This window comes from Thermobia domestica, chromosome 10 (assembly GCF_964235325.1).
Source record: "Thermobia domestica chromosome 10, izTheDome1.hap1.1, whole genome shotgun sequence".
In the NCBI taxonomy this organism is placed as follows: Eukaryota; Metazoa; Arthropoda; class Insecta; order Zygentoma; family Lepismatidae; genus Thermobia; species Thermobia domestica.
The window spans coordinates 32,287,076-32,314,973 of NC_137463.1; the positions used below are offsets into that span (position 1 = coordinate 32,287,076).

A 27,898-nucleotide genomic window follows, 5' to 3' on the forward strand; every position below is an offset into this window, starting at 1 on the left:
AAACCCACGCACGCGGTGTCTGTCCACTACAAAGCCCTCTTGGCGTTAGCTGGGATCGAACCAGGGACCCCACCTAACAGAGCTGAGTGCTCTACCGCTGAGCTACCGCAGCCCCGAGTGAAAGCTGCTGAAGTGAAAATATCACATACTGTTATTAGATTTGATAATTATATTAGTCTCGAGACGTTATTTCTCAAGTATAATAACATCCATGAGGATGACTGTATGGTTGGAAAAGGATCGTGTGTACATTACTAGGCACTTCCTTAAGGACTATAGGAATTGTTCCACGGCTGGTTAGCCGTGGTATTATAATAAGAAGGTATATTCTTTGAATCAAAGCTGGGGGAAAGGTTGAAGTGCTGATGAGCAGATTATTTGTTGTGCGCTGCTATGGGCAATAAGTTCCTTCCCAATCTCCGCACTCCACTGGGCAGGAGATTCCTAGTCAATATGCCATAAGACTTCCGCGCTGCTCTGGGCAGAGAGAAAGGATTATTAGAAACATTACTTATTTGTAACTCAGTGTACGTAACTTGCATAGAAACTTTTATAGTAAGAAGGTGAGGGGGGAAAACCGATGTACCACTTTTCTATCATACATTACAATATATTTAGTTTTTCAGTGTGGTTTCATTAATAATTTTCACGTAGATACCTTATCTCAAAATGAAATATAATAAAATTATTCATAAACTTATCATTTAACCAACACACCTTTTTTAAAAGATTCTGCATAACTGCAAGTAACAACGGGTGGCGATATTCGTACGTAAATACGTCTGGAGGAGCCACTGTAAACAGAACTTCAGTAACTTGTTCCCAACCATCCATGTAGCGTATTGATGCAGCAGCTCTTTCTCTGCACTGGTTGATTTTCAGTGCATACAAACAGACATCCTGTAAGATAAATAGAGTACTGTATTATGTTTTTCGTAGATACTAATCTAAAAATCACTAAATTAATAAGGAAAGAATACTAGAAAAAATAATTTTCTTTTTAAGTTACCGTCTTTCGGAAAGTAAATTTTCTTTAAGTTACCGTCTTTAGGAAAGTAATTTATGTTTTTTATTTTCCCTGTGTAAAATGGCAAAATTATGCTGCATCTGGGAATTTGTTCAATAAACAAATTATCATAATTTTGTGCCCCAATACAAAAATGTGCATAATTGTGTGGTTCGGGGAAGACAACCGTATCATTTTCTAACTTTCGTTAAAACTCGAAAAGAAAGTTCAACATTCCCATGCAATGCAATGCAATGACACATACTAAACAAGCTTCCCTGCCGTATATAGGTACAATTCACAACTTAAACTACCTACACACTGTTCTGTGGTTCAATCTCTACCCATTTCACCTAACTAACAACTCAATTTCGTTGAAAGTGGCACTTACTATTGTCCTCCCCAGATCCGCTCAATTTAAGCGAAGAGAAGTTTACGATTTGCTTCATATAAAATATAAACAACGCTTTTCTTCTTGTTTGAACCAATATGATAAACAAAAACATTAGTATCCTGCTAGCAGGTAATTTTGTTAACCATTTAAAACAAAAAATAAATAAAATCCCAAGGTCATTCACGTTATCACAATGCAACGTGAGGGTCAGGTTGTTAAATTATTAATGAAAAGAAACTTGCAAATTTCTGGAACAAATATATTAAGATTTTGCTGTTTTATATATTACTTAGAATTACAACAAATGAAAGTGGCTCTTTTGCTCACAAAGATTTATAGTCCAAATTTGTTACTTACAAACTACTCGGAAAGGTTTTTTTTTCTTTCTTTTCAAAATTCTAACAATAATACTAACAAAATTCTAAATTCTAAGTGTGCACCGTTAGATGCGCGCCAAATGTCAAAACGGTATCCCGCCTCAATCCAAACAAAATCTGTGTAGTGATGTTGCTTTATTGCAACCATAATTCTTTCACGCATCTCACCCAGATCATGAACATGAGTAGAATAAAACTAGTCCTTAACAAATATCCATAAGAAACAACAATACCCAGTAATCTGATGATTGTGGGGGCCAGGCTATGAACTTTGAACCTCTTCTAATTCATCTTCCGTTGAAATGATCATTGAGGAAATTTACGACGACGTGAGAAGAATTGTATGGATCTCTGTTTTGTTGGAGAATGGCTTGGGGTGACAGTTAGGACAAGGGATATTGCTGCAACATGGTTACTTTCTTTTCCCATATTTTCTTTGTCTAGATAATTGTTCGAATTCACTGTTGCCTCAGCAAAAAAGAAGAGACTGATTATATATATATATATATATATATATATATATATATATATATAATGTGTGTATGCGTGTGTTTTATGTAAAAGCCGCCGATATATAAGGCAAATTGTAAATACTAGGATAGTCATTACATTTTATTTACGGCTAATAATCTACTCACCTTCACAGTATCAGAAACAATGTGCCAAACATGCATTTTAATTATTTTTTAATGTATATATACAGTGAAATTTAATTCATTAAAATTCAGAATGTATATATATATATATATATAGAGAGAGAGAGAGAGGAATATTTTATTTTAAAACATAATAATAAAACTTATAATACTACACTAAATTACAACTATACCTGGACTTCTTTCATAATCATGTCTCGTTGAGCAGCTGTTGAACTTCCTTGAATAGCGGCCAGTTCAGCCATAAGAATTTGATGAAGTTTTTGTACGTCAATGAGCTTTAAGCCAGGACTAATTACTGACTCACAGGATTTTATAACCTGAAAAATAGTACAAAATGTGACTAATCTGGGTTTACGATAATACTATTTGGAGAAAAATTAGCTGGCATGTATAAGTGAACATCTGTGTAGATAGTAAAAGTAAATTTAATTCTCAATTTGTTCCACCCAAACTCTGCTCCTACATTTCTTAACTTTCTATGCATCCTTTTGAACCACGGACGAAAGAATCTGGCCATCGTATCCCTTCCACATTGGCTTAGAGCTCCATCGAGCTTCGTTAGGTAAATGGGCTAGAATTTGCAGTCGGAAATAACATTCCGACAAGACACGATTAGATTCTTCTATATATACCAGAAATTTCTACACATATATGTATATGTGTGGACTGAAATTTAGTCAGAAGTCCAAATGTCAGCCTAATGGACTATTGCGCTTTCGGACTCCTTAAGCGGCGTATTTCCCATCGCCGAGTCCGAAATGTCTCCCGGCCAGTGGAAAGAAAGAAAGAGAAGCGTAATGCAATACCCATGGTCCAACTACGACGGAAACTCCGATGCCGGGCAATAGTCAGTAAAAGGAGCCTGCCTATCGAACACAACCAGTGCATTAACCGAGATTTGTTCAGTTTGTATTCAAACTTCAAAAGTTGGGCTGATACGATGTACTGTGCTTGTCTATAATTTCGCCGTGAGAAAATCGGATGAAGTTGCTCTGCAGAAGACTGAATTCTCTTATAATTCTCCTTAATCACACCAAACGAATGTCAGCGTCTGGATAAGATCATTTTGGTCAGTTCTCTTTCTGGAATAGAGTGTGTACTAGTAATATTTAAGGATTTTTTTTTTTTATCAGAGTTTATTCATTTAAATCGCAATTTAATTCGAGTGTTTTTTTTTAATCGATTAGGAAAATCAAATTTATTATGCTTCGAAGAGAAATAAAATTTGATATTTCTGACTGTTCTGGGCCCAAATCGGATGTGTCTTAATTCACATGATGGTAGGATTTTACTAATACAAATTTGAACAAAGTATATTTTGTTAAATTACAATTAATGGGCTAAAAATTTTGACAACATACTGATTTAATCATATCATATATTGTACAGGAGACTTGAGAAGAAAACTTGAACAAATTTCACATTCAATATTCACAACTTTTTGTTCAGAATTGTACCTATCGTGGTAATGCATTTCGTATCCTTTTTACATTAACCAAAATGTTAGTACGTATATATTCATAATAAACTGAGCCGTTTGAAATCAATTTTTGAACATAGTCCCCACCTCAAAGTGGGTTTTAATAGTATTACCTTGATAAAAAGGGTATCCCACAGAGGAACCAAATTTATGTCAAAATGAGTGTGTCAGGAGTCTCTGAAGTTAGGAAAATAAAACTTGGTATATTCTGTTCTTGGCTGAACCACTTAAAATGAATTTTTGAACATATTTATCACTTTAACCCATTTTTTATCGTGTTACTTTTATTAAAATGTGTATCCTAAAGGGAGTAAAAGTGGAGGTTTAAAATTTATTCCAAAAATACAGTATCTCACATGTCTCTCACGTTCAGAAGTTAGCATAGTTAGCACTTGACTCGAACCGAGATTTTATCTTGTCACTTTCAACAAGATACATATCCTAAGCGGGGACAATTTATAACAAAAGTATGCATCTTACGAGTCCTTCAACTAAAGCAGATGAAACTCGGTACATAAAATGCTTATTGAAAAGCATTTTCCAATATTCTCCTTTTGAATGAGAAACAATTCTGTAATATTTTAATTTCCTATCTATCTATTAAAATGCTACAATAGCAATTAAAAGCGCCTGAGCTCCAGCCTATAACTTTGGCTTTTAAATCTTTCATTTACGGTTAAGTGTGATTTCACGTTTAACACAGACAAACATTTTAAACTAGGTGTACTTTAAATAAATTAGTTATCTAGATCTTTTTCATAAGGTTTATGATATAAAATTATTGTTCAAAGCCTTTGTATTTTAATAAGCCTTCTCTAAAATCAATGCACGTGAATTGTGCTTCCATATTCCGAGTTCTTTTAAACTATATGTTATGAACGTTTATATGTTTGTGGTCAATCTTTCGACAATGAGATCTCGGAAACTACAGGCTCTAGAAAGATGACGTTTTCACTGATCGATTGGAAATTTTGCGTAGATTGTCCAGTTCTAATTGAATATTTAAAAAACATGGCCATTATTTGTTTATTACATTTTTTAGGGTACACTGGAAGCGTTGAAAAAAAAACTAAAGCATCATATCCTACGCGTTATACATTCCAACACCACACGGTTTGTATATCAGGGTTGCATGTGTCTAAGGCGTTTGTTTCATGGCCAAATAATAATGAAAAAGGAAGGATAACCATTTCTGCAGTCTAAGATGAATCTTTATTGTTTGGAGTGTTTTGCCCAATGATCACCATATATCGCTGACATTATAATTAACTGTGTGTGTAATATATTTGTTTATTACATACTGCATGCAAGAAGAAAGAAAACACTGATCATACATGAATTAAAAACTCGAACTGGAAGTAGGCTCAAATCTTGCAAACGGTGCGATATTGAAAAAGTAATCGAAAAAATCTCACCTTTATGGATCTCTCACCAATTTTTTTTCAAGACGTCTTTCACTTGCGTTTGTAAAGGAACATGTACAGATGTGAGGAATAATAAGGAGATTCATGCTGATATGTGAAGGATGCGCTGTGTAGAGATCGCAGGTTCAGCTAGTCTATATATTAAAATGATAGGTTTATGTTTGTGGTCAAGAAAAATTTATGTGTTTGTGGACGTTCATATGTTTGTGGCCAATTTTTTTGACAATGATCTCTGTAACCACAAGCTCTAGAAAGATGCTGTTTTTACTGATCGATTGCAAACTTTAAGTAGATTGTTCAGTTCTAATTGAATATTTCAAAACTGGTCGTTATTTCTTTATTACCTTTTTTTGGGGTACACTGGAAGTATTGAAATTTTAAAAAAGTAAAACATCATATCCTACGAGTCATTACCTCTCCGGCGATTGTTTCATGGCCAAATAATAATGAAAAACGAAGGATAATCATTTCTCCAGTCTAAGATGAATCTTTATTGTTTGGAATGTCTTGCTCAATGAACACTAAAAATCACTGACATTATTATTAATTGTTTGTGTAATGTATTTGCATATTACATATGCATGCAAGAAGAAAGAAAACACTGATAATACATGAATTAGAAACTCCAACTCGAAGTAAGCTTAAATCTTGCAAACGGTGCGAGATACTGAAAAAATAATCGAAAAAAATCTCCCCTGTATGATATCCCTTCCCGATTCTTATCAAGACGTCCTTCGCTTGTGATTGTAAAGGGACATGTACAGATTTTGTGAGGAATGACAAGGAGATTCATGCTCATATGTGAATGATGCGCTGTGTAGAGAGCGTAGTTTCAGCTAGTTTTATATCAATAAAATGGTAAAGGTTGAACTGTGTAAACAAGTTAAACATAATTTGGGTTCAGCTAACAATTATCTTTAACTCTACTGTTGGGTTGAAATGGGTATTCTAACCGGCAGGAAAGGAAGGGGGAATAGTAGATTTTTCGCAAACAATAACGGCCGCACCTTTGAAAAAATTTTGAAGGTGGTTAACACTTGGGTCAAGTTGAGTTTCTAACGTTCCATTTCGATTCAAAACGAATCCAACAGGAGTGGAAAAGATGACTGAAATGTATATTTCATATATTTGCATAAATCTATATTTCCCGTGCTAAAAACGAGCATTTCAGCTAGTTGTTAATACTATAAATAGGAACAAAAATTAAAAATATATTTAAAAAGAAAAAGACATTTTGATTCGAAACACCTCAAAGATCTTACGCATCATGAAACTATGTTTTTGTCAAATCAAATGTTTATATTCATAATTTAATGATGACAGGCAAGTTTACCTTGCATAATTTTACAGCAAAAGATAGTCATATTCATTGTGAGAAACTTATGATGGAAAAAGTATAAAAAATATATTCAATTTATATGAGAGAGAGCTTTGAAAACGAATTTATACTCGATCTGCAACGGAATGCAAAATATTTGGAGTTCACGAAATGGAGCATATTCTACTACACGTGCATATTTTACTTTCGTTCTTTACTGATTAAGGGGCCGCGGTGGCTCAGTGGTAGAGCGTTCACCTCTGGTGCATGGGGTTCTCGGTTCAATACCAGCTCGCCACCAAAACTTTGTGGTGGACAAACACCGTGTTCGTGGGGGGTTCTTCCGTTTCCTCCCACTTTCTTCATTCCACCATTTCCTTTATTTCTCATCACCGCCTCCTATAGCCTAGCCGGCATACCGACGGGACGTAAAACTTAATAATGATTTTACTGATTATGCTGCTTAAGAAGGAATATGTACTAAGAGTATCATAGTTATCTTTCTTTCGTCCAATTATTATGAAGTGAGTTCCTAGGATCACTGTGACCGCACGTTCTTATAAGTTGGGAGAACAATATTGTGTAACTGTCACGTGTGAGAAACACCTTGGAAAAAACATAATATAAGTAACAGGAAACCCCCGATTTTGTTCTTATTCTATTATCATATAATAAAAGAAACCTGAAAACACCATAGTCTGACAGTTAAAAAAGAAATATAATTTAAATTGTATTAAGTTTTTTAAAAAAAAAAAAATCATGTACAAATGATTTAAATAAAAACAAATCAACAAAAATATTATTTTAAAAAATCGTGATTTTTTTCCAACCTTGGGTTGTATGAATGTCGAATCTTGTTAAAAGAAAGAAAAACAAAGGTTTTCCATCTCCTCTTTCAAAAATTCTGTATTAAATAAATCCATGTATTGAATTAAATTGAACAAATACGAATCTTTTGTCCAATAGAAATCTTCATTGTATGGCAAAGAATCATTATTTCGAAATTACAGCTGCTGCAAGAATACGATCCTCTTAGAAGTGGGTGATATATATATATATATATATCGGGTGTTTTAAAACAACACCGACGACGTTTGGGAGGTGATTCCTGACACCACGACAAGACAAAAAATATACACCAACCTTGGTGCACAAATGCTTCCTTTCGGAGTTATAGCCTGTCGAAAACATGAAAAAATGAACTTTAAAGATCCATAGCTCCAAAACTATGGGACCTACCATAATCGGGTCACTTAGGAACTAATATGTACCCTATCCAAAAATACATGTTTCAGAATCCTAAGGTACTCACGCAACAATTTTTATAGAAGGAGTTTGGCTACAGTTATATAATTTGAAGTGTTCACCAACTACTTCTATAATAAATGTTGCGGAAGTACTGAAGGATTCTGAAACTTGGATATTTGGATAGGGCACATACTAATTCCTACGTGAAGTTTTAACCCGACTACGGCAGGTCTCATATGAAGGGCTGGCGGGATAAAAGGGATAAGTCCATTAATTCGCAAAAGGGATGTTTTTATGCCCAACTATACATTGAACCAATGCCTTTTGAATGGTGTTGTGGGATAAATGGGACCAGTCCTTCTAAAATTAAATAAAACAAAAGAATACTCAATTCGGGAATAAAGGAGATCAGTCCGTTCCGTTTGAGCAATAAAAGGGATCAGTCCAAAGAGTCATGAGAATTGCGTGAAGACTGGGATCAGTCCAAGCGCTTGTGGCACGGTGAACTATAACTCATAGGCACGTCTAGACTTGTTTCTAGATTTGCCCACAATATTGTCCTGTCTCTCAACAAGACGCAAGTGAATAAGAAGGTTCGATAGTTAGTGTACAATAGTGTGTGTGTTCATTGCAGTTCCTGCTGCTAAACTCGGGAAGTGGAGTATAATGCACAATACTGTTTAGTTAGTTTGTGATAGTTTGCACTTAGCTTGTTTTTAGTGCATCAAAGTTCAGTGCTAAAACAGTTGAGAAGTCTGTAGGATTCACAAACAATGGAGAATGATGCTGATGAGTTTGTAAGAAGTTCAGGAACGAAAAAAAGAAAAGTAAGTGGTAGAATGTCAGATGTAAGGAAAAAAATTAATCTAATGACTCATGTTCTTGGCCAAGACTGTGAATGTCGACTTCGATGTTTTGAAGTGGTACCAGATTTAGTAAAAACGTCTATACTTCAACAGTTTAATCTCATGGAAAGTAAAGACGAGCAAGACATTTACATAAGCGGCATGATATCTGTTCTTCCTGTACATCGTCGACGTAATCAGAAACCAGAAGAAGAGGCTAGACCTAATTCGGCCACTTTTAAATACAGAGTCCGTGGTAAAAATGATGAGGGCCAGACAGTAGAGTATGACGTTTGCAAAAAGGCTTTTTGTTCTATTCATGGAATAGAAAAAAAAAAAAAAAAGTAGAACGTGTTTGCACTGGTCTTGCAGCTACTGGCTTTTGTGCAAAAAGCAAACAAGGAAAGCACGATGTTAGGCCTCACAAGATTAAGGATTATGATGTAAATTTAATCAGAAACCACATTAAATCATTTCCTTCCAGGAACAATCATTATGGTTTGAAAGATTCCAAATGCACTTACCTGCAACAAGATTTGAATGTAAAAAGAATGTCTGAATTGTTTAAGGAACAAAATCAAGGAGTAAAGGTGTCCTACCACTACTACAGAAAAATCTTTGTAACAGAATTTAATATCAGCTTTGGTTATCCACGAGAAGACACTTGTTCTACTTGTGACGAATTTAATTCAACAGTTTGGAGACTGAAAAAAAAAAAAAAAAAAAAAAAAAAAACCCGCACAAACATGGACAGAATAAAAGAAATAGAAAATGAAACAGGTCGATTAACGACAGTAAACACACTTCACAAAAGAAGGGCTCAAACTTTTTACAATAGAAAAAGTGCATCAGTTCGTGATAGTCGGACTTCTGTAGCAAAAGAAGCCATTTGCTTTGATTATGGCAGAAACTTACCAATCCCAAATGTGTCGACTAATGATGTATATTATAAAAGACAGCTGTCTTTGCATGTTTTCAATATCACAGTATTATCACCAGGTCAAAGTTATTTCTACTTATACACCGAGACTGTGGGAAAACGAAGAAGCGATGACGTGTGCTCTCTTCTACACGACTTCTTTTATAACCATCTTCCATTAGAAGTCAAGGAAATACACTTCTTTTGTGACGCATGTGGCGGCCAAAATAAGAATTTCACTATATTACGTTTTATGCATTATTTGGTCCACCATGAGAAGCGCATTACTAAAATTACTTTCACTTATCCAGTCTGTGGTCACAGCTACCTAGACTGTGACAGACAAATGGCTTTATTAAACCCAAAAGCTTGGCTTGAGACACCGGAAGCTTAGAAGGAATACTTTGATTCAGCTCGGCGAAAACCTTCACCCTTTGTAGTTCAACTTATAACTGAAAATGAACAGAACACCTAACTTCACTCTACGCAAAGAGGAAGTTTCCAATTCGACCAATACGAGAGGTAAGGACCGTCAACAACACTGAAGACATTCTTTACCGGACCACGTACAACGGAGCCTGGGAAAAGCAGTCATTGTGAAAAGAAACAATCGACCACCACAAAATGAAGAATTCACTCTACCAGGCCTCTCCTATGATGGTAAGTTTATTTTCATAGGAACCTTTTATAAATTTCATTAAAGAAACAATTAGGTTTATAATCACGTTGTTTTTATTTTAGGGCCCATTCCGATAAGTGCAGCAAAATATGAAGACCTACAGAGTTTGGCCAAATTCTGTGAACCTAAGCTAGGATCTTCTTTGAAAACCTTCCACACAATTAAGCAGGAAGACAACACTCTCTGATCGTAGTTTATATAACTACTTAACTTGTAACATATAGCAGAAAGTTGATTTAATTGTAATAACATTGGGGAAAAAAATAAAAAATAAACGTCGTTTGAAACATTATTATTTTTTAAATAGTTTCTCTTATTGGAATAAAGGGAATAAGTCCTACGGACTAATCCCCTTCTTCCCACAAAAGCTTGTAGTTTAAACTATTTTTGGAAGAAAACATACCTAGTAGCATTTTTGTACTGTACTTTTTACTACAAATTGTAAATTTATATACTTAAAACTACTAAATCACTAAGAAAAATTAAAAATCAATTATCAAAGACAAAAGTTATTTGGTTTCAGAGCATTGTTTTTGCTCTCCTGAAAAATTTTTAAAAGTGGACTTATCCCTTTTATCCCACAAGCCCTTCATATTTTTGGAGCTATGAACCTTTAAAGTTCATTTTTTCATGTTCTTGGCAGGCTATAATTCCGAAAGGAAGCATTTGTGCACCCAGGTTGTTCTATACTTCTTGTTTATCTTGGTCAGAAATTACCTCCCAAAAATTGTCGTCGTTGTTCTGAAACACCTTGTGTATATATATAAACTGAAATCATTATGCAGGATCTACAGTAATTTCAATAGAAATAATCTGCACATATCAGGGTGGAAAAAAAATCATGATTTTTTTTCTTAAAAAAATCATTTTTGTTGATTTTTTTGATTTAAATCAAATCTTTCTCCTCCTATAATACAAGTCGCGAATTGAAGCAAAAGCATTAGGAATTAGTATTAAATGCTAATTATGCCATTTAAGTGAAAGTATTGGGGTTGAATTTTGAATTATCCCTAATCGTTAACCTATATCAATCCCAAACAATGTTTCTTACCCCTTTTAAATTGACTCTTTTTAAAGGTAAATTATAGACTTTCAGTCAAGCAGCTAGCATCATCCCTATTTATCCTAGGATCATGGTACATACATCACTCTCTTTAAAATAGAACAGCTTTTGAAACGGTAACATTCACATTTCCCTATCATGTCCCTGAAGTGGGAAATTTTGAGAGTAATCGGTATTTTTTTAACTTTTTTTTTTTTTAAATTTTGATCCCCTCTGGATTCCTTTGTGTTAATGTACAGATCCCAAAATCAACTGGGAAATACTAAGGGTGTACTAAATGTGTGTACAAAATTTCAAGCTTCTATCTTGAGTAGTAAGGGTGTGGAAACTGTTTAACAATGAGCGAAGAACATCCCTACAATGTCATAGATGACCCGGATGTAATATGAAAATTTCCTCGGACATCCCTATTTATCCTAGGATCATGATTTGTACATTATTCTCTTCAGAATAAAACAAATTTTCAAACGGTACCCTTCAAATGTCTCCATCATGTATCTGGGGCGGAAAAATCACGAAAAAAAGGCATTTTCTGTTAAAAATATTTTTTTTTTTTTTAATTTTTCTACCTCTGTGGATCCCTCCCCCTGTTTTAAGGCAGAGATCTGAAACAAATCTGAAAAATACTGAGGGGTGCACTGAGTAAATGTGCAAAATTTCAATCTTGTAGGTGCAAAAGTAAGCCCGCGAAAAATAATATTCCCCAAATACTCCAGATTCCCGTATAAAACAGAATCTCAGGTAACAGTTTCTTGAGACATCCCTATTTATCCTAGGAGCATAGTATGTACATAATTTTCTTCAGAATAGAACAGCCTTTCAAACGGTACCATTTATATGTTTCCATCTGACACGGGAAAATCATGAAAAAAGCTATTTTTTGTTAAAAATATATTTTTTTTAAAAACGTTTTTGCCCTTCTGGACCCCGGTTTCCACGCAGAGACCTGAAAACATCTGGAAATTATTAAGGGATGCACTGAACGAGTGTGCAAAATTTCAGTCTTCTGAATGCAAAATGTAAACCGCCAAAAAATAATAATACGCATAACAAATAATATCTTTAAATTTATGACGTCATCACACACTATGCCTCAACACAGAAAGGCGTGAAAGCATATGTAACGTGTTCTAAAATGCCTCCAGTCTTGAAGAAAACGAAGTAAAAGGCCTTATTGGTACTTTTTTAATCGAATAATGAAGACTCTACCCTATCACCTAAAAATAGGTGATATAATTTAAAAGGTTAACCATTAAGGAAAGAGTACAGCAACGTTTATCAAAATGACACTTTTTATCACAAAAGTTACTGATATTTGGCAGGGTCCTATTTTGAAAAACTCAGAACTAGCTTTCGGCATGAAATACATAAATTTCGCCTAAAGTTATAAAATTAACAAAAAAAATGGATAGGAGATAGGACCCCTCTAAATACGCCCTATTATCTGGGAACAAACAGACACGCACAAAAAAGAATTTTCGTCTTAAATGTCGATGGTGATTTCCCCATTGGAATAGTTAACGATTTTAAAACAGAAATCTAATGTTACGAAAGGAAGAAAGCAGGATTGCTCCGTTACCTGTTCAAAACGGGATTTTCGTTAATCATCCTCTGCATGACACTTGCTTTTATACTATAACGTACATTTGAGTCTCATTGTATTATGAATATTAACTTCGATAATCGAAATAACAGTTTTGTTATGGGATTTTACTTATTCTCACTTTAAATTAATTTATTTCGGAATTCGATTTAAATCAATGATTTTTATTTAAAAAATCAAGTGATTTTAATCTTGATTTATATCGTGATTTAAATCAGAATGATTTAAATCAATCCACCCTGGCACATATTAGATTTTTTATATGTTATTCTGAATTTTCCTTTGCTGTAAAACAAAATTGTGAAACAAACTAAAGGAAATTGGTTTGTACAATTTACAATTCCTCATAAATACCTGATCTATCATTGTGGGTTCAAAGAACTCCCATTCAGGTTTCCCAACTGTTCGAACAGAAAAATCGACAAAGTCAAGGAGTTTGAGCAGCAACTGATCCTTTGGTTTTTCACCCAAAGTTACGCCTGTAAAACAAGATTTAAATTATATATATATATATATATATATATATATATATATATATATATATATATATATATATATATATATATATATATATATATATATATGAAAGAATGTTTTCTTTAATTCTTTAGAGCAAACGAAATAAAGTGGAAACAATGAAATGTCCATATATACAAGTACATTAGTAAAAATGCAGAATACAAACATTTAAATCGATAGCACATTAAATAAATTTAAAAACTGAAATACAATGGTTTCTGTATGTTACACTAATTCATGTATACATTCGCTTTCACGGTAGTGTTCATAATGTAGTATTAAAGATTGTCACATTACGCAGAGACACTCAATTAAGATATCACCAAACATGACTTTCACCAACATATTAGAGTTGAAGACACCATAATAAGTCTTAGAAAAAGAAGAAGTTTTGTAGTTATTTTTTTATATTAACACCTGCTGATGTTACATTATGCTATATATTCAGAAATTATATGCAGGATAAAGAAATTGGAAGACTGAATACATACTTAACATTAAGAGTACATCATAATGATGAAAATACCACCGCACTAAATTTTGACTATGAGTAATACGTTGCTTGAACAACATTTCTGTATCTCGTGTAGTGGGAAAATCGAAAGCGGCTCAATATAGTTAACTTTTACATTAACGTAACGTAACAAGTTACATCAGTGACTGAAAATATCCAACGAGCAAAGTCTCTAATCCAAGACCACAATTGATCAGTCAGAACCGTTTCATGGTAGAAAAGAAAATGTTTGAAATGGAAACAACATTATTCAATTCAGTATAAACGAAGAGAAACTGAATATACTGTCATGTAATGATTCTCTGATTCCCTTCTCAATTACATGTATGTAAATTTCAAAATATCAAAAATGCTTACATTTCTCTTTTCTATATGTGTGTATAAGGCTGCACGCTATGTTAGAAATACAAATATATGAGGGTCATCCAGAAAATAAGGAACGTTTTGCTGTAGAACACAAACGACGAAAGATCTATGCAAAAGATTTATGGCACAGAAACATCCTACCTCACTCCACTTTTCAACATATTCGCCATGGAGATTTAAGCACTTATTATAGCGTGATACCAGTTTTTTCTATATCAGCATTGTAGTCTGTTGCCATCAACATATTCACAGCGTGTTTGAGTTTACTAGCAACAAGAAAGTGCTTTTCGGATAGAGAGTCTTTCTATTCCCGGAACAAATAGAAATCAGGAATCCTATCACACTTCCCACCTCACAGTTGGCAGAATTCTCAATTTTATCGCACATGTTCGTGACTCACAACTCGACAGCGTTCATCTTTGTCTCACTGCTTGGTTGAAACTGAGAAGTCATGGATGGAAGTATGCTACGTGCTACAATAGAATCTTCTTTCTTTCTGGAAAGTAATTTTGCACTGCTGATGAACTCAAAAGGCGCTGTCATACACGACTAACTACTTTGGCAGGAGCAGAATTCAATGGAGGTACAGAAATACTACTATCATGTTATTTATAAGTCTTTAAATGTGTATGGTAAACATGTCGATAAGTAGAGCAAGGTACGTAGTTTCTGTACGATAAATCTCTTGCATATACCGCCTGTATATTGCACTTTTATATATTATGAATACGACCTGAAAGGAACACGTAAAACTGTGCGTTGCTCAGATTCGAATAATACCGAAGCTTGACTGACATATTGAAATCTATTAAAATTTTGAAAGTTATCGAAATATCAAACATCATGTGCATCAAGATGGACAATATTAAAATCAGTTTTCAACTAAAATCATCACACAATAGATACACTATGTACTTACGTGAAGTTGATGCTAAATAATTACTCAACGATAATATCGTCATTTTCTTGTCTGGCCATAATAAATCTTTATCCTCTTCCTCTTCCTCTGTTTCTAATCCAATAAATAAGTAGACCAAAACCAAAAGCTGGGAAAAGTGATGATTTGTTGCTGTAGCTTTTAACTCAATAGCAATTGTCTTTAGCAACCAAGCCATTTGATTCATTCTGTGAGCTGAAAGAACAAGAATAACATTGCTGATATATGCTGTAGTATACATAATGAGTAACAACAACATGAACAGCCTCACCTTGTGTCACAAAGCAATTGCATACAGTTTATCTGATAAGATGCTATAGAATACGTAAGAACCACAAATATGAATAGTTCATCTTGTATCACGAAGTAGCTGATAGTTTCTTAGCAATACTTAGAAGTCATCGACAAGTGTACACTAAAACATATTAAGTTTAACTACTTCGAGTTACGAAGCTATGGCTGTTCATAATTGAAAAAAAAAAAAAAAAAAAAAAAAACATATTTAGATTGATTTAAATCTATGTATTGTTTGAAAATAAGAAATTCCTTAACAGAAATTCAAAGCAACACTTTTGAGCTGATTCTGAACAGTTAATGTATTTATTCCATTATAAGCTGAACCCTTGAAAATCAAAAACTAAAATAGAAAAACAAAGCAATAGAAGTAAATTTTCTTGCTAAATACTAATGAATTCTGCTAAATTAATGTGTTATTTATGTAAAGACATTTACTTTTCTTGCTGTGAATACTTCAAATATCTGTAAATTCAAACATGAACAATACAGAATTTAAATTTTTCTTATATATATAAACTATAATTAGAAGAAATTCGACTGGCTTGGTAACATTGAGAAAATTTACTTGTGATAGCTTTTGGTGATATTTTTCGGAATTTTACCTACTGTGTCGATAAAAAAAATGTCGTTTACTTTATCGCCCGTGTTAAATACCGATTTTATGTCAAGGGGTATTTTTTGAACGAAGAAATAATATAAAGTGGTCGGTTTACAATCGGATAAACACAGCAGTGAGGTTTACTAAGAAGTTTTTGAGAAAACTGAGATTTCTATTCCCCTGAGTTTTTTTTATTATTATGTTTTTTTTATTAACCTATAGAAACTTGTAAGTTCCCATCTCTAACCTCCACAATGTCCAATCATGATTGAAATCTAGACTACAAATTTGTTAAATGAAATTCAACTTCCGTTCGTAAATTTTTACAAGCTATCTTGAAAACTAAATGCACATTGGGAAACTAACGTAATTACACGTACCTTGAGGTTCTCCTTTGAATGGCAAACAAGAAAGATGCCGGGACAAAAAGTCATTGCATGAACGCAGAAATCGTAATACAGGTTCTGAAGTTTTACTGTTGGAGCAAAGAAAATATAAGACACAATACGCCGCTTCAACTACTTTTGGATGAACATTGGCTGCAAACGATGATTTCACTGAATAAACTGCACCATCTAAAATTGATAATATGGAATGTAGACAGTTCCTTGGAGAACGAAGCATCCCTTGAAAGAAAAATGAGAAATATGACAATTACATATTAACTTTTCATACCGTAATGTTTATGTGATTAATTGTACAAAGTGACCAGAAAGTACATTTACACTCGAACTAACGCCTGTAACAATGTAAGATGTTAAGATATTTAAAATCTGTATCTCCTATCCTGATCATTGATACGGTAACAGTGCTCCTCACGTGAATTGTCACGTGACTGCCAGCGAAGGAACGAAAAATAGTGTCTGTGCATTGACCAGTTCATTGTCTCACCTTTTCAGGTTTGGTGAACAACAATGGCAGATAACCAGTGACTTCACTTTGGAGGAAAGTTTAAAGGTGTGGCAAGTGTGTGGGACCACCATTCCTCTTTGAAAGTGTGTTCTTTTCTTTGATGAATGTGCTTCTTATCGGAGTTTGCGGTATAAGAACGTCTTCATATGGGCAAAGGAAAACTCAAAGTTTTATCAAGAAATTGTAACAAATCCTCTTCATATCATGTTTTGGACAGGAATGACTCAACAACACATCTTTGGTCTGTACTTCTTTGAGTGTTCCGTGACCCAGGTTACTTATCTGGACATGTTGAATGACTGGCTGCTTCCACAGCTGCAGAATCTGAGCATCAACAACACGGCTGTTTACCAACACGATGAAGCTCCAGCCCACTTTGCACTTGCTGTTCGTGACGCCTGAACGTTCTGTTCCCTAGCCGGTGGATAAGATGTGGGTCCCCAAATTCACCAGCCCCGTATCCGTGCCGCCTCAAAGTCTGGACGACCTTACGACACCAGACAATGTTCTGTAGGATATCATGAAATCATACGTCAGGAACACGTGATACGTGGTCAATGATGGTTTGTCCAGTTTGTGACCCGCAGCCGCTAAAACGGATGAGTAGGATGACATGGAGACGTATCAAGCTGTGTAGGAACATTGGAGGTGCACATACGGACGTTTTGAACACACAACTGCAAGAATTATTTAAGTATTATTAAGTAGGGATGAATAAGTGCGGGTGTAAAGGGACTTTCTGATCACCCTGTACAACACGCACCGGAAATTTGATCGCATTCACTAAAAAATACGGAAAAAATGTTCTAGATATGTGCAAATACGTTTGACATGGTATTCAAATCATGGAACTTCATATCTCCACAAGCGGTGGCACTCGGCTGGACTACGAACATTGTGAACAATCCCTCGATATAGTAATCTCCATTGTAGAAGACTGAGCTGGAGAATAGGTATGAGAATTCTCTCTCATTCCTTTCTGCAAGCTTTCTACATACCACGAATAGTGTGGACACGGCAATGTCTCTGAGATGTCATTTTAGAAAGGCACAGGACAATAATCTTCAAACTACTGTTAGGATCCTTCATTGGATTAGTCAACAGAACAAATGATGCCTATTTCTGTTTCATTTGGCGATACAATTGGTCGGATATTCTACCGGTGTGGACTGATGCCATATCCGTATGAATGGGCACATCCAGAATGCCCTATGGGGAATATTTCTGCAGAAAATGTAAATCATAATGATTGACTGGAAGTATGCTGCACTCACTTTCAATTTTTTGTCAGTTTTATGAAGGATCACCAATTTCCTAGTAACCCAAATCCCGCAACAACAACCAATCCCTTTAGGAAATGTTATGATGATAAAAATGCAACACTTAATTCATATTCTATATCAGCTAAAAATGTAGATTACACTTACAGTGAATGAACGTTTACCACCAATAAGTATATTTGTTCCATCAAAATAAAGCAACTAGTACCTTAATACCTTGGTCCGATAACTGTCAATGCAACGTACCATAATACTATAACTAAACAGCTTATTACAACCAACATATCAGATTCTGTTTCTTCGATATTTTATTATTCTTGAAATCATCACACAATGATTACCGTTACATCCGAATAACACGGATACAACTCTCATGAATCATAAACGTTATTCTGCCCTAATCCTATACACATACATTTTAGCTGCTTTTTTTTTTTCGTCTAACTGTGGAATCTCCATATTTCAATAAGGCCTTCTATGCAATCTAATAAATCACTTCCCCACAGGAACGCATGAAGTCGCAACGTCTCTGTGCATTGCCAGCGCGATAAGTAACGGGTTTTATTTATGTACTATCAGATAGGAAAATGTGTATGTTCCATGTATATGACCTCATACTTCCGCCTTTCACAAACTAGGTTTGTTCATTTGGCGATGTGCCGAAGCTTACGATATCACTTCAGCTTTAGAGGTCGTTCCGTGTTCTGTTAACACTAGCTGGAGATACAAAGATCTTCAGGCTATCTCTTTTCGTGGGATGAGTTTCTTCGCCAAGCCATCCGACGTATGTCACGTAGAAATTTATTCGTTACTTTCACATGGGACCTCTTGCAGGCGCCCTTCGTGGGTGGTGCAAGGAGTTATAAATACACATTTTCTAAACGGTCAAACCATTGTCACGACACTCACAGTTCTGTTCTAGGTGAACTCTGTCTGGAAAAGAACTATGACATACCCGTAGCAACAATGGTTCAGTTTCAGTGGCATTGCTACAGCTCAGGTTTGCAGACAGCAGTGAACCACTACATTTGGCTGCATGAATTTGAAACCATCTTCTGTACGACTTTACCTATTAATAACGCACATAACACCAGTTTACGCTGCTTTTTGTCGAATGCATGATATTAAGAAATGATACTAGAAAAAAGTTCTTGCAGAATGATCCTGTTTGATACAATACAATGGAAACAGCAATATTGCTGCATCTTAGTTCGTAGCGTTCTGTGTTTCTTAGCTCCGTGACAAACATACTACTTCCTCAAAGCATTTGCTCTTCGTTGATATTATTTTAAACAAATTAAACATTTATTTTTACTCAAACGTTAGAATCTAGGACAACATAGTGGCTCAGTTGCTAAGTACTTACTTCTGGTTTGTATTCGAGATGATTACTCCGGTAAAAATTTGAATCTGTAGTCAAGTGCACTGAAACCATTTATTTCACTTTTCAAACAACAGAAATTGCACCTAAATTCTGTGACACATTTGTAGATACACCTCGTATTATTTATTTTACTATACATATGTTTAAAGAAACATAAGCATGCCTGAAGGTATTTGATGTTGACTGAGTTGATTTTGAGCTTAACGTCAATTTCAGCAGCGAGGCTATATGAGGCGGAACCTACTGATTAACGTGGAATCCGAACTACATGAGCTCCTGCCGGGAATCGAATCCGGGTCTCCCACGCCAAAGGTGCGTACGCTAACCGCTTAGCCACGAAGAAGCTCTTGCAGGTATTTTTTCAGTTCTGAATCAATCCTAAACTACAAATTCATGATAACAGTATCTATATCAAGTATAAGTTACCTTTAGAATCTTAAGTTTCTAATTTACCTGGTTGTTGAAATACTGTTTTCTGTATGTCTTTAGTGAGATCAAAGCCAAACAATAAATGTGAAATATTGGGTGACGTATGACTCAGACACTGTTGAAGCAGTTTGATGATCGTGAGCTTTGTTTTGCCTTGCACACTCACTGCGTCGTCTTCTTCTGTTCCCTGAGAGTAATATTAATACACACAAAATAATTAGAAACAAATATTTAAAACTCACTGTTCTTTAATTATGTTACAATACTAATTAAGAATGTGTCTTATTAAAGGATTTTGGATTTTCAATATTTCAATAGTACAATAATGCGCTTAACTCTGTCATATGCCAAAACATGTACCTTTAAACTTTTTATTTAGCACCGCAAAGAGAAATAACAATTCTTGTAAATATTTAATTTTTCAATTGTCCCAAGCAAGTTTCTTAACTCAATGGAAGTCCAGCAGAGACAATATTGTGTGTCTAAGGAGTAGTTTTCTACAAAAGGAATTTCCCTAGATCTTCCCTAGATACTTCGTAATTATTTAAGGAATTTTTACCATCACTAAAACTGTAGTTGAGCCGCGGTGACTCAGTGGTAGAGCGTTCACCTCTGGTGCATGGGGTCCCTGGTTCGATCACAGCTCGCGCCAAGTGAGCTTTATGGTGGACAAACACTGTGTGTGGGGGTGGGTGGGTTCTCGGGGTTCTCCCGTTTCCTCTCGCTTGTTTTCATTCCACCATTTTATTCACTTTATCAGTCTCCTTTAGTCTAGTCAGCAAAACCGTGGGATGTAAAACTTACAGATTTCTTTTTCTTTTTTTTATTTTTTAAAACTGAAGTTTGCCCACACCTTCAAGAAAGCAATCACATTATATGACACTAATTCTTTCCTATATAGTTAAAATTATTGTAAAGGTTCTGTAGCTTCAAAGAATAAATGGTTAGGCAACAATTACAATCCAAGAGGTGTTCCAGGATAATTCCCTTGTTATCCGAAAGGGGACTATAAAAAGTACTACTTCTAATGTTTTAAACAATTCTCGAGAACTTAAACCATGAAGGCCTCTGATAAAAATTATATGTTAACAAAAAATTCCCAGATCCATATGTAGCCTTCTTATATATTGTAATTTCTTGTACAGAATAACAGAAATACGTTGTGATGTAAGTTAGCTAAATACCAACTCAAAAGTGTATAGGAAAGGACTAAGTACCGCACGGTTAACGCTCTGTCCCAGTAAGCTGGAAGTTCAGGGTTCGTTTCTCAGTCCAGTTCCAAATTAATATTTTTTAAATTCTATTGTACTTCTACTTATAGACTTAGGTATTAAATCAGTTATTACTTTAATTTTTCTACATATACATTAGTTTCTGTACTCCAATATTTTAATTTCATGTAACTTACACAGAAAGATTAAACAAAAAAGTTTAATTACCCCTAAATCCTCTTCTTCAGCTTCCAGACACTCCACGAATCCATGCCTAATTTCTAAAGTACTTGTCGTGGTTGATGAAAAGACGCTTACAAGTTGGCTGGACGAAGCAGGATGCGACGTAACATTCAACAGAATCTGCACAGCTGACAAAGAGTGGTAAGGTAGCCACCAATTGTAACCAACGTACCTATAATAATAATAATAATAATAAATACATGAATACGAACTCATCAATGACTGACAATGTTTATACTGTAACTTTGTGTGTGAGATTATGCATAAATTGGTTAAGAAAAGTAAAACATGTAAGACAATTTACGAGAACTCGTATAAAAAGTTAATGTGCTCTTGAGGTAACTAAACTATTAAGGTAACAAAAAGGTGGGAAAATTAAACCTAAAAGAAATTTAAAAAACTGTTTCTAAAAAATAAGAAAATAAAAGCTTATCTACAAAATACTAACCGATTTCAAAAAGGACTTTAAAAAACTAATTCTATAGCCTACGGAATCCAAAGGTTGATTGACGCGTTCACAAAAGCTATTCATTGATTTCTGTCAGCCAACTAGATGAAATTTCTCCTTTGAAATTCTTTCTACGAGATATATCTTAATATTGTCCTCTTATATACACCTATATCTTCGTAATTGTCTTTTTCCGATTGGGTTCCTAGTTAAAATTTTGAGAATGTTCCTACTTTCCTTCATTCTGGCTACATGACTTGTCCACCTGAGTTTCCTAGATTTAATGGCTCTAATAATACTAGAAGCACGGTATAAAGTTGGGAGTTCTTAAGTTGACATAACCACAGCAACAGGACATGACGTCACTTAATGTCGTCACTACCCTGGAGCACTTAATGCGCAGTGTATCCATAAGCAAGGCAGCTCTTATTACGTATTACTGCTGAGGTAATATGCCAAGGTTGATTATAATTTAAGACATACCTGGAATTTGTTCGTGTACTGGTGGACAATAAAAAACACATTATGTTGTTACAGCGGTTGTGTGAGTTGCGTTTTACATTGAACAAACGAACAAAATTATACACAAACAATGCACTGAATAATGCGTAAATAATTGCGGTTTGTCCCATCAAAGGCGGGAAGAACGCCGGGATTTTTATTTTATTTTATTCTATTTTATTTTATTTATTTATTTTTATTTTTTTTATTTTTTTTTTATTTTTTTTTTATTTTTTATTTTTTTTTTAAATCTCATTTCGTGCTGCGCACTGATACGTGTATCAAGATTGAAATTTCAGGTTTCCTCAGTTATGTTCTATTTTATAAGTGTACTGACATTCATGATATATCAATTTATTTTAGCACCAAATGAACTCTTGTAGGTTTAGTAAGTGGTTTGGAGTAGCAGAAACGGGATTAAGAATACATGGACATTTTTAAAATTACAATGTACAGGTAAAAGGTGTTAATTCAGAACAAAAGACAAATGTTTAGGGAATTTATTTATGAAGGCGCAGAATATGTAAGTCATCTGTGAACATAGATACAGCAATAAGATGTTGCTTTAATTCTATGAAACTCTCCATAAGGGCGTTATTCCAGGGCTGCAAATTAATGTACAAGGGACTTGAAATATGACTATTTCGCTGCCTGAACCTACCCTAACCTAACCCGAACTACTGCTACCCTACTACTACTAGTATACTACATGTATTATTACTACTACTACTCAACTACTACCATTACTGCCTTACTATACTACTACTACTACTGCTACTAGCCTATTATTATACTATCATTGCAACCACCAGGGCCGAAACCAGCTACAAAGGTTTGGGAGGACCGTGAATATGTTACGGGGGGCCAAGTCTTTAAAATTATCTTATATCTAAATTGTGTTTTTGTATTAATAATAAAATTTTGTATTGAAGTCTGGAGGGGCCACAAAAAGTTTAGAGGGACCTGGCCCCCCCTCTGGTTGCGGGCCTGGCTACTACTAAACTACTACTCTACTACTACTGCCTTACTACTACTCTACTATCATTACTACTATTACTACTACTAAGTGTGCACCCATAAATTAAAAAAAAATGTAATTTTTGAACACTTATCTCTTGTAGCGCCCTCGAATTTTACCTGTTCCTGGTGGAACACTGGTATGCGCCAACACATGTACAGTCTAGAAGGCGTGATGACACTTTTCATCGAGAAATGTGGGTTTCAAACTAATATGAATTTGTCCACGTATTATTGATCTGAACTGTGGAAACTGCTCTATCCCAATTTAAGGATGCACATTAACACTGATGTAATAAAGAAATTATGCAGCCTATACCTAAGCTACACGAGATTTACGTTTACGCACCCACCGTTTCAACTTTTGAAGTATTTCGTTTTTTAGCTTATCGACGTCGACCATACCCTAGGCGCCGCAGTCGCACATAGTACGAACTATTCGCAAAATCAAAGTAGGCGAATCACTTATCGACAATTTTCGCATTTATTACTGCCTTAAAATGTGGAGGTCCTTAAGTGTCATGAATTCCCGCCTATATCTGTGTGCGTTGTGGATTACACGCACAACATTTAATGGATTTATCAAGAAATACTAAACCCACAGGTTCAGCACCCACATAACTGCATTACTTATGAACAAGGGCACCCATCAAGGGGGGCAATGTGGGGCGCTCGCCCCCTAAGAGGAAATTGCACTTGGGAATACTGAAAACCCAATAGAATTTTTACATTACTTACAGCAAAATTTGAAACTATATTTGGAACGTCGCTTATACTTGCCCCCCTTGGAAACCAGAACATGGGCGCCCTTGCTTATGAACTGCACACTAAGAAAAATCCGTTCTCCGGACAGCGGTATATTATACAAATATACAAATCCTCCTGCTTACTACAGAAATCAGTATGTAGCATATGCTACATACGCACTGCCCTTAGATGTTACATCATGCCATTGCAGGATGTCTGAGATCTAACAGTTTTCCGTATATCACCTATGTTACATTTTGCAGCTATATTCAATTCTACTATGGACATTCTGCGTCGATTTGTATGTGAGATCCTGACCGCCTATATTGTTTCATACGGAAAGTACGTATAGATGGAACACTTATACGGAAAGTAAGTATTATAAAACATGCATTTTTAGTTATACGTTTGCTGTAAAGTCCAAACACTACAGGAATTACGCATGTAACCTACCGTTTTGAGTATGCTACCTACATTTTTTTTCTCAGTATGTGCTTTGAAAACTAGTCATATGTCGAATTACTGGGAGTAAGCATTTTTTGTTGAAAATCATTGCTGTTTTCTTAAATGTTTTTGAGGTTAATCTACCTAAAGCCAAACATACCACTAACTAAAGAGTTTCAGACAGTATTGCTGAGCATGAGTAGTCGCTAATGCTCTCGCCTTTGGTCCTGGGCTTGATTTCCGGCAGGGTCAGTCGGTCGAAAAGGTGTAACAGCTCTTTCAGGCTAGCTATCCTAAATGAGGTTTTTCCTGGGATTTCCTCCTTCACACCAGGTAAATACCGGGATGGTATCTAATTTACAGGCCTCAGGCCGTTTCTTTCCTTATCCGTTCCTTATATCCCTCCCCCGTACCGTGATTGTGTGCTCGTCGAGAATGTCATCCCTCCAACCTGACGTGCTTAAGGCCATAGATGCCGGTAATGGCCATGACTTGTATCAATAAATAAATAAATAAATATTGACGAGCGAGCGCTAGCAAGCAAAGTCGGGTTAGAACGCCGCAATGCACGTTATATTTGTCCATTCTAATTAATAGCAAATAGTAATTGCAAAATTTTCCATTCAGCACACGGCATTTCCAGTCTACTCAGTTCACATATCAATATCAATTATCTTTCCGCAACATGAACTCATTCCGCCTATAAACATTGTGTTTTTACGCAGTTTTGGTCCCCCGTAATCCTAGAGAACCCGAGAAATATATTACATATTTCTTTCGTAAATTTTGCAAATTCAAACTCATAAAATAGGACAGCACCATCGTTTTCTACATACAGTAAACGTTATATAATTTTTAAAAATTAGTAGTACAGTCTTTTTTCACACGCAGTCATTCGTTTTAATCATAAATTACTGTTTTTATGTTTATGTATTCTACACCTGCATCCATTTATCCAGCGCCGTAACGTAGATTGTTTTCTTGGGAGGGGTTAAGCATTGATACGCGTATTTGGTGCTCCTAGAAAAAAGTTGTTTCTCTAATCTTGGGCTCCCTCTTTCCATCTTTCTCTTACTTTTTATGGGCCCGGGTTGTTAGTTACACCTTTGATCCCGTTCCATACATGACAAATGAATTAACGGGGCAATATTGACAAATATCAAAGCCATACGAATAAACATTACTTCTAGGGACTCTAATAGAAACTTTTTTATTGAAATGGGCCCACGACTCATTTTTATTTTATTTACCTTTTATGTGTTGTTTTGTTTATGTAATATAGTGGACATATTCGATGCATCATTTATAATTTCATGTTAGTATCGTATACGGAGTAAGAAAATGTTGTCTTAAAATGGGTAGCATTTGCCCTCTCCTTCCTCAAGTTACGGTCCTGTCACTTATCACATACTAGGCTGGTAGCCACTGCAAACATCTAGGGGAAGCCCGGTAGAAGTTTGGGAGGGTGTCCCGATCCAAACGTATTATAGTTAATCATCATGTTTTAGCTCAGTGTACAAATTTTCGACTAGAAATTTAGAGCTGGCGACCAGTGTTCAGTAGGAATGGTTTCTGCCTGAACTCACAGGGCAGCGCATTTTCTGTTTCGTAAGAAAATAATTGTCACTGAGTGAGAGAAAACACGGAATGTGAAGTCTTTCTTTGTCAAACCAAAGGCCGTTTGAGGGGGAGGACATCTCAATTTGTACGTGAGAGATACTGGCGACCATAATTTTTGGATTGGCGAGTGCGTCTGACTGCAAGCGTACTGTGAAAATTTTAGGGGACCAGTACCGTAAAAATTTAGAAGGGCCCGCCCCCCTAGACCCCATGGATAAGGGCCTGTCACATATTAATATGATGTAGACCTATCATTAATTTTTATGTCAATTATATATTGTGGATCTCCAAATTTTTTTGTGGCAACAAATCTTTCGCGGAGCACATCATCAAATATCGCGTGTGGAAATGCTATGTTTTCATACAAATATACAAATATCTCTTTAAGTATATTACTTCATTAACAAATAATCATTTTTAAACATATTTTCTTTACCGGTCTGTTACTCTAGTATAAAATTAATAAGTTAACACCAAATCAGTTGCAAACACTGCTCAACTTACTATCACATTTAGTGACGTCATATTGTGTGGTGCTCTGGTTTTGTCAACTTAAGATCTCCCGTATAAAGTTATGCAGTTCCTCATTATAAAGTTTCTGCCATTCTCCATTCTCGTCCCTTTTGGTTCCGAATATTTGCCTCAGGATTTTATTTTCAAATGCTTTCAGTCTGCAAACTTCCTTAAAGTAAGCGATCTCTTTTTGCAACCATACAAGCGTTAAAAAGCAGAAAATAATCATTTAAGAGTTCTATATAATAAAAAAAGAAGTTCTAAAAAGCAGAAAATAATAAAAAGCTCTAAAAACGAAAAAAAAAGTTCATTACTAGAGACCGGATGTTTATGCACTAAAAACCTAGAAAATAGGCAGGCAAATAAGCACTAAAAATTTAAAAAATAGGCAGTAAAATAGGCGCTAAAGTGTAACTCGAAATAATGAAGATAATTACTATAATACCATTAAAAAAACATATTAAAGTCATAGATAATTTTCAAAGAATATAGAAACATACTTGATTGTTAATATCTTCTTTTATTATATATATAAAAACGAAGCTTGTTATGCATTCCATATATACTGGGTGAACCTGAAAGATGTGCACATACTTCGGGAGGTAATTCGTGACATGAAAAAACAAAAAGTCTTGTTGCATGTTGTGGAATTCCGCGTCATGTACGAGTGACAGGAGGGGAGGGTCAATTTGGAATCGAAAATCGAATTCTAATAATTTGAACGAGACATAAAAGTATGCACATACTTCTGGAGGTGATTCGTGACATTCAAAAGGACTTTTTGTCTTCTTTTCATGTCAAGAATCACCTCTCGAAGTATGTGCATATCTTTCGGTTCTGTTTCAATTGTCAGGATTCGATTTTCGATTCCAAGTTGGCACCCCTGTCACTCGTACACGACGC

General features: G+C 35.1%; 1 protein-coding gene across 1 annotated transcript in view; it reads right to left on the reverse strand.

Moving 5' to 3' along the window:
• Positions 1–27,898, reverse strand: part of Nup205 (nuclear pore complex protein Nup205) — a 126,463-nt gene that overhangs the window by 42,015 nt on the left and 56,550 nt on the right. The window contains exons 17-23 of the mRNA XM_081727946.1: positions 21,691–21,877; positions 20,276–20,438; positions 16,627–16,872; positions 15,334–15,546; positions 13,370–13,494; positions 2,607–2,753; positions 718–900 (exon numbers count right to left, since the gene is read on the reverse strand). Coding sequence (XP_081584072.1) covers positions 718–900; positions 2,607–2,753; positions 13,370–13,494; positions 15,334–15,546; positions 16,627–16,872; positions 20,276–20,438; positions 21,691–21,877 — 1,264 coding nt within the window. The remainder of the gene's footprint in view (positions 1–717; positions 901–2,606; positions 2,754–13,369; positions 13,495–15,333; positions 15,547–16,626; positions 16,873–20,275; positions 20,439–21,690; positions 21,878–27,898) is intronic.